The sequence below is a fragment of the Papilio machaon genome, chromosome 5 (assembly GCF_912999745.1).
Source record: "Papilio machaon chromosome 5, ilPapMach1.1, whole genome shotgun sequence".
In the NCBI taxonomy this organism is placed as follows: domain Eukaryota; kingdom Metazoa; phylum Arthropoda; class Insecta; order Lepidoptera; family Papilionidae; genus Papilio; species Papilio machaon.
Genome location: NC_059990.1, coordinates 5,513,284 through 5,524,459, shown reverse-complemented (window position 1 = coordinate 5,524,459; position 11,176 = coordinate 5,513,284). Strand labels below are relative to the sequence as shown.

The 11,176-nt window shown below is 33.9% G+C and overlaps 2 protein-coding genes across 2 annotated transcripts; one reads left to right on the top strand and one right to left on the bottom strand.

The window, feature by feature from the left end:
- The first annotated feature begins 114 nt into the window (after positions 1-114).
- LOC106708536 (mediator of RNA polymerase II transcription subunit 7) lies at positions 115-2,449 on the top strand. The gene is made up of 3 exons (XM_014500071.2): positions 115-420; positions 502-770; positions 2,223-2,449. Exons 1-3 carry the CDS (start codon positions 232-234, stop codon positions 2,425-2,427), a joined length of 663 nt encoding a protein of 220 aa, XP_014355557.1. The 5' UTR covers positions 115-231; the 3' UTR covers positions 2,428-2,449.
- Positions 2,450-3,021: 572 nt separating this feature from the next.
- Positions 3,022-7,494, bottom strand: LOC106708530 (apoptosis inhibitor 5). Its single transcript, XM_045677914.1, has 9 exons — positions 7,413-7,494; positions 7,109-7,222; positions 6,871-7,032; positions 6,132-6,476; positions 5,431-5,628; positions 4,967-5,158; positions 4,375-4,638; positions 4,116-4,280; positions 3,022-4,032 (listed from the first exon to the last, which is right to left on the bottom strand). The coding sequence occupies exons 2-9, from the start codon at positions 7,181-7,183 to the stop codon at positions 3,769-3,771; spliced, it is 1,665 nt and encodes a 554-aa protein (XP_045533870.1). The 5' UTR covers positions 7,184-7,222; positions 7,413-7,494; the 3' UTR covers positions 3,022-3,768.
- Positions 7,495-11,176: the final 3,682 nt, after the last annotated feature.

Here is an 11,176-nt window from a genome sequence, read left to right as displayed (position 1 = left end):
TGACCTATTCTGTTCTGTCAAGCATTCAACGCTGTCAATATAAACGAAACCAACCAACCAAAATCAACTGTCATTGATCATTGTTATTTGTCATTGTTGAGCTAGATAATTGAGCGAAGAAAATATTATTAATTATAAGAAAGTTCCATTAACTGTCTTAATTCTTAATTTCATTACTTGTATCTCCAAGATCTTCTATTAATTTTAGTTACCTCTTAACTTAATTTCAAAATGTCTTCTGATACTGCTCAAGTCAGTTCTTTACCATTGCCACCGATGCAATACATAAACTTTTATACAGATGATAATGTACGCAGAAATCGTGCACCGCTTCCACCACGTCCTATCCATGATTCTTATTCAATGTTTGGACATGCCTTCAATGCTGATGATACTATAATAAGATCATTAGAAAGCCAAGTAAGTTATTAGAAATAAAAACATGCTTGAAAAGTTCTGAATGTTAATGGTGGATGACCAATACTTTTTTGATAATTTCAGGGCTTTCGTCGTTTATATCCTATGCATTTTGAAAGACGTCGTGAGCTAAAGAAATTGAACCACTCCTTATTAGTTAACTTTTTAGATCTGTTAGATTTACTAGTTCATTGTCCAGATTCGCCTAAGAGAGCTGAAAAAGTTGAAGACCTAAGCTTACTATTCATACACATTCACCATTTGCTGAATGAGTTCAGGCCACATCAAGCAAGAGAGACCCTTAGAGTTATGATGGAACTCCAAAAGAGGCAGCGGGTTGAGACAGCAATGAGGTAATATTAGGTCCTTACATATGAAATTGGCGTTTTGTATGGGAGGAACAAAAAGTCGAATATTTTTTAATATAATATATTTAATTAATCAAAGTATGAACCATTATTTTCTATGCACTTTTGCCATCTCATAGGTAGTTCATTGATCCCTTTACTAAAAAAACCAGTCGGACGGGAATCAATAAAATCTTTGAAGGCGATTTGGACTGCCCCATCGGAGTTGAATTTTTTCCCTTGCAAGAAGTTATCCAAATTTCGAAAAAAATGGTAATCTGTTGGAGCAAGGTCCGGGGAGTACGGAGGATGTCTTAGACTTTCCTATTGAAGCTCTTCTAATTTAATAGCCGTCTGTTGCGCTGTGTGTGGTCTAGCGTTGTCGTGAAGCAGCAGTGGCGTGGAGCAATTGACCAGCCTAGGTTGTTTAGCCGCTAGCTTTTCCATCATGGTTTGCAATTGCTGACAATAGACATCAGCCGTAATAGTCTGGCCAGATTTGAGAAAACTGTAATGAACAATACCGGCACTAGTCCACCAAACACTTACAAGTAACTTTTTTGGGGTTAATTTTCGCTTGGGGCAGGATTTGGCTGGCTGGCCAGGATCCAACCATTGCGCTGAGTGCTTCCGATTATCGTAAAGAACCCATTTTTCATCACAGGTAATGATTCGGTTTAAAATACCTTCATTATTGTGCCGGTTTAGTAATGTAACGCAACAGTCGACGCGCGTTTGCCGGATTGCTTCAGTCAATTCGTGAGGTACCCACCTTTCAAGCTTTTTAATCTTCCCAATTTGCTTCAAGTGAATTAAAACAGTTTTATCACTAACATCGCAGCCTGCAGCTAACTCGGACGTGGTTTGCGACGGATCCGCTTCCACAATAGCCTTCAACTCTTCATTATCAACTTGAGTCTCAGGCCGTCCACGGGGCTTGTTCTGGAGATAGAAATTTCCAGAACGGAAACGTTGGAACCAAAAACGAACTGTGTTTTCTTTTGCAACACGACCGCCATACACATCATTCACCCTTCGAGTCGTTTCCGCAGCACTAGTGCCACGGCGGAACTCGTACTCGTAAATAATGCGATATTTTAAGTTTTCCATTTTGTAAAATGAGTGACGCAAACAGAAAAAAACAGAAGAAAAAAAACAAATGAATGACGGTCATCGAACCACAAATACATGAGTCTATAGCTGTACAAATTTGAATTTGGAATTCCTTACCAAAGAGGAGAAATTCGTGATTAAAGTGGCCAGTACGAAAAACGCCAATTTCATATGTAAGGACCTAATATTTGTCAATGTAGTACTGCACAAACTACACTCATGTCAATAATGATACCAGTTAATGGTACTTCATTCTTGATAATAAGAAAAAAGGCCTTAAAATTTTAATACATTAGTGTTGGCCACTGAAATCAGTAATTAAAGTTAATTTTTTATCTTTTTCAGATTTCAGAAACATTTAGATAAGGTACAAGACATATTACAGAATGCACTCCAAAGTTTACCAGATCAAAATGAAATTGAATCAAACTTCAAAATGCCAACTGAAATATTAGAACAAATGGATTGTAATCCAAGTGCTAATGCCAAAGTAGACTCTTGTTATGAACTAGATCTTATAATGTGTAATATAATTGATAATATGCGGTAAATGCAACGCTACTATTTTTAGAATAAACCTATATTTATGATTAAGTTTCGCATTTTTATTCTTTGAGCTTTTGTGTACCAGTGTTATTCTAACATCTTTGTTGATGTAAAGTTTCAGAAATTAATATCCATAGACCATATATATCGGCGTGACCACTTACCACGCATGAAACTTATTGTAATTTAGGAGATTTTGTAGATTAATTTATAATTGATTGCTACATTCAAATACTTTATTATAAGTCTCATGAGGGTATAAATAAGAATGTTCCAGTGGCACAGAGGCAGTCTCAGTATGACCGCCGGAGTATTCAGAGCTCTTTAAGGAGGCAAAAACTCTGCTAAGAAATATAAGGATATTCATCAAAGACTGCGTTTTATTTAAGTATGAGCAATGCTAAAAATGATATTAGTGGTGCTACCACCACTGACATGTGTTTTTTAAACACTTCGGGCGATGTTCACCCGACATACAATAGTCTAGTGTTCTTTTGCTGCATTGTGCTATTAGATCTTTTATTTCCCTTAGACATATATGAAAGTAAACACATTTTTTTAGGTGTTTGTGATGAAATGAAACCAAACATTTTTCATATTAATTGTATTAATAGAATAGCGGCACAATATGAAGAAAAGGAATCTTCATGAAATATCAGTTTTGGTAATAAAAACAGGTCCTAAAAGTAATCTGAAATTAAAAACCAATTTACGAAAACAGTTGAGTCCAGAATGGGAGTCGATTCTCAAATGGTAGGCTGCGAATCTATAATAAAATAAAATTTGTAATTGTATAAATTACTTAATACCATAAATAGTACTTACTAGAATTGTATAGTGCTGCTTGTATCTCCATATTGCGGTCAGGATTCAGGACTTAGTAATCTACAGATTAATAAAAACCTGCATAATATACTTACGTAGACTTAGAAGATAGCTTATTTGTACGACGCCTAGAAGTCTTCTCATTTTATTTCTATATTGTAGGACCTAATCAAGTATCTATACTTACGATGTACCGTAGAGTCGACAATAAACGACAAGACGCTATTTACACACAGGGAGACGGGTTGTTGGTTACCAAAGGAGATGTCATCTTTGAAATTGTTGAAGCTGAAACAAAAGGGACCCCAAACAACCCAGACCAAACTCAACACAAACTAAAATCGATGAAGATGTCTTGAGGAAAAATTTATAGTACATTATTTTTTTAATAATGCATCATTGAAATTAATATATTGCTTGATAAAAAAACCATTCTATTATTCATTTGTAATAGATTGGTATTTGTAAAATCATATATCAATTATGAATATTGATATTTTTGTCATTTTTATATTGGCAATTAATAATTGCTGCGCCTTCGGAATGGAGCGCCATTGTTTCGGAAGTCTCTCCTACCATACCCCCCTCTTCCCCTGCCCGAATAGTTGCCAGTAAACCGTGAGCTATATTTTCCAGATGGTGGTGTGTACATTTTAATATTTCTATCACCACTTCTTGCTCTTTTCTCAGGAGACACATTATCTCCTTTGTCAAAGGTAATAGGTTGATGGCGTTTTTGTCCAGCTGATTCGGTTTCTTTTTCATCTGATTGTACAGTTAAAGCCTAGAAAAGCGAAAAATTATTTTTAAATTTAATGTGTCTTAATATTTATGATACTGGAATATTATATAATATAATATACAAACCTCTTTTTCCGACTTCTTGGTGTGGAATGACAATTGTACTTTGCTCTTAAAGCTGGGTGGCGTTCGGAATATGTCACGGATGAGAGTATTTATGTTAGAAGTTGTATTCAAAGCTGTGATTTTCAATTTATTTTCTTCAGACATTTCACTCGAATGTTTCTTGCTCTGTAGATAAATATGCATAATATCTAAATAAATAATATATTATTCAAACATGTTACATGCAGAAACTAAAGTTATGTACAAAAACATATCTTACATTTGTTACTTCCTTCAACTTCTTTATATATCCTTGTGTCAATCTTGCTGTGTACTGCAGTCTCAAACGAAGAGTTTTCAGTTTAGCTTGATCAGTACTGAGTACTTCAGGTGATTTTCTACACAATGAGTGTAAAGCAAATAGTGTGCACTCGACATGCGAAAATTGTAATGATGGTTCTGCATTAGCCTTGGAGTCTTCGGTTTTGTCACCTTCCTTATCATTTGCACTCTCACCTTCAACTGGGGCTTCTGGTAGATAGTTCTGATACAAATTGATAATATTACTTAGGTATCTTAAAATTGAATGTTCGAATATTCAGTCATGCAAATTGATGTGTGTTTGTAAAAAAAACAAGGAAATATTTCTGCTTCAATCAGAAATTTGTAAGAAATAAAAATATGTTTAAATAATACAACAATTGAAATTATTTATTAACACTGAAGACATGAGGAAGTATCAATAACTTTTTGTTTATGAATAAGTAAATTTTTATGCCATTAGTAATTATCTCCCGAACAAAATGTATGCATTGAATTACCTTTAATTTTAAACTTAAAAAAATATCAAAGAACAAACTATTTGTACTTACCATTAAAACATCATAAACTGTATCAACTTTGCTTTGCAAATTGTCCAAATCTCCACAAAATTCTGTCATTTCAGCAAAGATCTTTAGCAATTCTAGTTTTATATCATTTCCTTCAGTAGTAGCTATATTATTCCAATTCTTCAAAATATGGTCACAAAAGAAATTGACAAATTGAGTAGAATCCACTTGTGTCTAAAAAAATAGAAATAAATCTGATATTACATTAAAAATTACAAGATAATTTTTCTTTTTGACCAAAATTGCCAACAAGCCTTTAGCCATTCCATTATGTCTATTATGTAGTTGCAGGATCATAAATTTTCCATGATAAAACTAAATAATTTTAATAAGCAGCCAACTGGCAGGAGATAGTTCAAGACATGTGGCAATGGAACTGTTTGTGTTCGAGGCCAAGACACACTTTTGATTGAATTGCATGAACAAACAACTATTTTCACACTTACAGAAAACAAGGGCAGGGCATGTTGAGAGCATTGTATGATTCTGTCAATATATTCAGGATCTTCAGGATGCCAGTCATCAGGAGTTAATGCCAGAGCTGCCACTAGCTGCACCAGCTCCTTCTTTCCTGCAGGGGTCTTACCCAGTCGAGACCATGTCAATAGTTCCATGATGTATTCAAATTCTTCAGCTACAACATCCTAAAAATTATGTGCAGAAAGCAATATTTAAAACCTGTGCTGTAATGAATTGAATACAAAAGTACACATATTTAGTGCCATGGAATTTCCTGACAGGTTCTCTTGCATACAAAAAATTTTAAATTGCAAGGATTGTTAATACCTCATTGTGTTTATGATAATTATGACTGTTCTCTCAACATCTCCTTGGCCCTAACCAGATCATGTGGGATTTTACATCACTTAAAGTTTTGGCTTAATTATGACTTTTAACTATTTAACCATAATTATTACCCTTTATTGATTGACATAGAGAACATTAAGTATGAGTGTGGAGGGGTACACCGATAGAGGCAGGCCTAGTAAGAGATGGATGGATTGCATGAAAGGTGACATGATCAAGAAGGAAGTGACAATGGAGATGACGGCAGAAAGATTGATTTGGAGGACGGAAACCTGGTGCACCGACCCTACGTAAGTGGGTCAAGGTCAAGATGATGATGATTGATTGATATACAATTTACCTCTAAGATTTTCTTGCATTCAACAATGATCAATTCCTCCGCTTCTTTGTTAATAACTTCACGTCCCAGTTGTTTTACTTTGGTTGCCAAGAACTTGATACATCTTTCCCTCACTACCTCATTAGTGACTTCACTATCAGTGCTTTGGTGTATTTGAGAAAACAACCCAGCTAGTGTACCTTTTGGATCACCTTTTAATATTGTCAACAATGAATTTGTGACAACATTAATCTCAGTTATATCCTCAGACTGTAATAGTTGTGCTAAAATGTCGGCAATCCTTTGAGTGTGCTCCTTGTTTGTTTTGCACATTGTAGGCAGGTCTTTAATTGCTTGCTTGCGTATCTGGAATTATTGATTGTCATTATTTACATTGTTATATATTTTGTAATATTGCTTACTCTTATAACTACACTGCTTAAGTATATTTTGACTATCGATGAAGAGTGTACATAATATGGACAGTAACAATATCTTTACCTGTGTCAAATCAGTAACCATCATATATGATTTATTTATGGAAACATATTTTTAGCCCAAAAATAGATTGATTAATATAATAGTTTTATTTCATTTTAACCATTGACATTTTAGAAAACATTTAATCCCACAGTAATGTAAATTTGCATTACGTTACTAACATATAAATTTGATAATTAGTTAACATAGTATAGATCATAACTAATCAAAAATTAAGGGATCACGTAAATTTGTGAACGCTTAAGATATTAATACTTACAGCAACATCATCATCTTCACAAAGATCAAATTGAGCTTCTATAGCCTGATCAGCAAGATTAGGAAAACTATGAAAAAATTTGGCAATAAACTGAGATGCTAAACGTTTTTCTTTATCGGATCCTTTAACGGCCGCCAAAATCTCCATGTATTCTTTTTCATGCTATAATAACAATAAAAGCAGTTAGTATTTGACAGTTAGATTTCAAAGAATTAGGAGTATTATCTGCTTACGTTACCTTAGAGATGTCGTCTTTTGCATCAGCTAATATTCCGTAGTTTTGGTACAATTTCTCAATAATATCAGTCGACATTTTGTTACTAGAAATTCTCGTTTTATGTAAATGAGTGATCTGTAATAAGCGAAATTCCTTTAAAAATCCTTTCTGGAAAATCCAAACCACAACCCACTGCCGATTGGAGAAATATAAAAACATGGGGAAAAAAGCACAACCAACTAATCCGACAGCCACAATATGTCTTTTTTAACTTTTTTTTAAAGAAAATATGCAACAATTTCTTATTTATGAAATATAAACTTACATTATGGTATAATTTGGGAAAAGAGGTTATAGTCCATTCATCTTGAGTTGACGCTTGACTTACTAAAATGACGCGTAGCACGATTGGCCGAAATACTTTTTTCAGTGTTGCATGTTTCGATAATTACAATTTTGATTACATATAGTGTCGCTAACTAGAATTTACGAAAGTTAATGATTTACTTAAAATTTTCAATAATTAAAAGGTCAAAAGTTATCATTCTCGGGAAAAACTTAATATTACGTAAGTTAATGCTGTGAATTTACTGTACTACGATGGTCACACCATGCAATACAGAGGCGCCATCTTCTTTGAGTTCGTTCAATTTTTCAATTAAATATGTTGTTATTTCAATTCAAAAAATTGTAACACATTGTCTACGTAACTTTTTAACACTAATTAGGTAATTTAAAAATATAAATTTTAAGACAATAATTCCTTGCCTTGATCACTTTATGTTATTTACCAATTTAAAAATTCGCAAAAGTACATTTTGTTTAGATAGTTTTGTTACTACACTACACTATACAGTTTCAGTAGAATTCTTTGGAAAGTAACGAATTTTTGTTGTATTCAAAGACACACTAATAAATTATAATTTAAATGTTTGTTGTTTCGATTATGACCTAGCCTCAGCGGCTTGCCGATTTTGAGAAACGACGTGTCGATTCATATCTTTTATAAAATGAATGAGTTAATTATTCATATGTGTACTCATTTTATTAACTTCACGAGACGATCTTCTAGTCATAAACATTTTCATTACTAGTTTAAAATTTTTTAAAAAAAATCCTGCCATGAACACGTAACACTTGATTACATTGCAAGTCTAAATTAGTATGAAATTTTTGGTGTACCTTACGCCCAATAATGGACGCTCTATAAATTTTAACGCAAATTTTGTAGGCGACGATACGATGACTAATGATTGTAAAAAATATTCGTGCTAGGCCCTGCCGCTTATCATCTGGTATGAATTTGGTCAAAGCTCAACCCACAAACAATTTACTTAACGCATTATGATCTGTTATTACATACTGCCCGCGACTTAGTCTGCATCGAATTAAAAACATTGCTAGTGTATATTCTGTAGGAGTAAGTGTGTTTTAGGAAAAAATATGCTGTCGTGGTACATACTTTGAATTGATGTAGTTTTATTATTTATGTACTATTTAAGATGAAACAAACAGTAAATATTAAGTTAAACCTACTATGTAATTAATTTTTAAACAAACTAAGCGAACAGCAAGGACCGTTACACCCAGGGTAAGGCGAATTTGTGTGATCACTAAGGGTGCTGGAAAGAAAGGGGCGCCACAGGTCTGCGATAAACACAAAGTTCACATAACTGCTGTCATAAGTCCTGCTTTATGCTTTGTTTTCTAAATTTTTGCATGATCAATAAAAAAATGTGAAAACTACATCAAATTTAGTTTAGTTTAGACGTCTCTAAGATTGGCGCGAATGATTTCACACGGAAAATATACTGAGCTGTTACAGATTTTATTATAAAACTAGCTGTCGCCCGCGACTTAATCCGCGCGGACTTAAAAAAATACTTATTAAGTAGCCTATGTGTTCTTCCAGACTACATATGTATTAATTTCATCTTGATCCGTTGAGCCGTTCCGGAGATGCCTTCAAACAAACATCCATCCATCTAAATATTCGCATTTATGATATTAGTAAGAAGTAAGATATGTATACATACTTAGATATATAGTTTACGTTCGTATTTATCCTACGATTGTTATGAGTGTATATAGATGTGAGTAGTCATTCAGATTTATAGCTTTTTAAAAATCAAATAGTGCCTGGGGTTATTATTTGTGTGATATAATAATGTGAAATATCATACTTAGAAAACTTTTTTTATATTAAAAGGTGGCAAACGAGCAAGCGTTGATTTCTTCAAAATAGCGAGCCAACCGCATTCAAATCCTCAATTGCAAATGTGTTGCCTACCTTTAATCGATGGAGGAGGGCACAGAAAGATAATATTTCCTGCCTTTTATGCATCACCTCCTCCGTCAAATCCCCGTTCCCTACAAAACTTATTAAAAAGAAGGTAAATAATCTAAACAGGTGATTATAAGCTAGGGATTCGAATTTTGAAAACCGACAGACTGATCGTAAGATTGCCATTTATATAAATATTATAAAATGGCTTTTTTAAAATACAATGAGCAAATGAACTGCTAGAGATAACCAATGGACAGAACTGTGCTTGATTTTATAGGAAAACTAGCTGTCGCCCGCGACTCCGTCCGCGCGCAGTTAAAAAAAAACTAAATGGGGGGGGGGGGGGGAGTTATGAAAAATAGATGTTGGCCGATTCTCAGACCTACTGAATATGCTCACAAAATTTCATGAGAATCGGTCAAGCCGTTTCGGAGGAGTACGGGAACGAAAACTGTGACACGAGAATTTTATATATTAGACTAGCTTTTACCCGCGACTCCGTCCGCGCGGAATAATAAAATAGAAAACGGGGTAAAAATTATCCTATGTCCGTTTCCTGGTTCTAAGCTACCTGCCCACCAATTTTCAGTCAAATCGATTCAGCTGTTCTTGAGTTATAAATAGTGTAACTAACACGACTTTCTTTTATATATATAGATGATCGCCAATAGTTTTTTTATTATAACGGAATCAATGTGGAATTGATGGGGGTAACCAGCTGAGGTTGCAGTTAAATACATATATTTACAATTGTTCATTACATGTACCTATGTTATGAGGAGGGAAGAATCACATGTTACAAAAACTTTAAATAAGATAGTATACCCTATACCGGGAGGACTAGTACCTAATAGATGAACGGATTGAAAGGTGACATGATCAAGAAGGGAGTGACAGAGCACAAAACCTGGTGCGCCGATCATCATCACTGGGATAAGGACTGAGAGATGAACAATATAATATGTAAGAATGTTCGGATGGATACCCAGGTGGAAGGATGGATGTACAGATGTTACCACGTAACTTCGAATGAACTAATTTGGATAAAATTGGAACGGAGATAAATGATAGTCTGGAATAGTGAAGGTATAAGCTAAAAATTCAGTTTTTTCTATTAATTAGTTGTTCACGAAAACGACGTTGCGTATAAAATAATGTTATATTTTATAACATCGTTATTTTAAATGTCCATGTCCTAAACTATATTTTGAATTTTTTATGGGAACCAGGTATCGGTTATAATATAGCAGTGGTATAGGTTAGACAACATTTACTGGCGTGGGCAGTTCAAAGCTTGTATTCCAGAATCTTTAGACCTAAAAGCAACAGGCCGACGTGTAAAAATATTTAAATTTCATTGTAGTTTGGGTTGTTTAAGTAATAAAATGTATTAAATACCCGCAATAAAGTGTTAACTTCTCGTATTGTTAAACAATAGCCTATACCTTTGGCGGCTTCGCAAACGGGATAAGCAGATGGCCATAAAATAGAGAACAAAGTGGATGGGCCTTTCAAATATGCGCTGCAGTAATTCCAGGTAAGTAAACAAATACTTAAAAATGCTTGGGTACTGATCGGTTATTTTGAAATTTTTGTTTGTTTATTACTTTAATTATGTTCTTGTGCTAATATTTAAACAGATTAACTTTTAATCTCTCTCCAATACCTTGAATATTATGTTAATCTTTGTTTTTTTAAATTGCATTTTTTAAAACTTTTATCACTTGCGAGCCTAACTGAGTCTTCCGTTACCTAATGTTAAATGAATATAGTTGAAGGTTGAAGGAATCGATTATTATTAC

Coding starts and splice junctions, on each gene's coding strand:
- LOC106708536 (XM_014500071.2), top strand. CDS start 232: ATGTCTTCTGATACTGCTCAAGTCAGTTCTTTACCATTGCCACCGATG. Junction 421..501: donor TAAGATCATTAGAAAGCCAA/GTAAGTTATTAG, acceptor TGATAATTTCAG/GGCTTTCGTCGTTTATATCC. Junction 771..2,222: donor CGGGTTGAGACAGCAATGAG/GTAATATTAGGT, acceptor TATCTTTTTCAG/ATTTCAGAAACATTTAGATA.
- LOC106708530 (XM_045677914.1), bottom strand. CDS start 7,183: ATGTCGACTGATATTATTGAGAAATTGTACCAAAACTACGGAATATTA. Junction 7,033..7,108: donor CAAAAGACGACATCTCTAAG/GTAACGTAAGCA, acceptor TTGTTATTATAG/CATGAAAAAGAATACATGGA. Junction 5,629..6,131: donor AATGCAAGAAAATCTTAGAG/GTAAATTGTATA, acceptor CATAATTTTTAG/GATGTTGTAGCTGAAGAATT.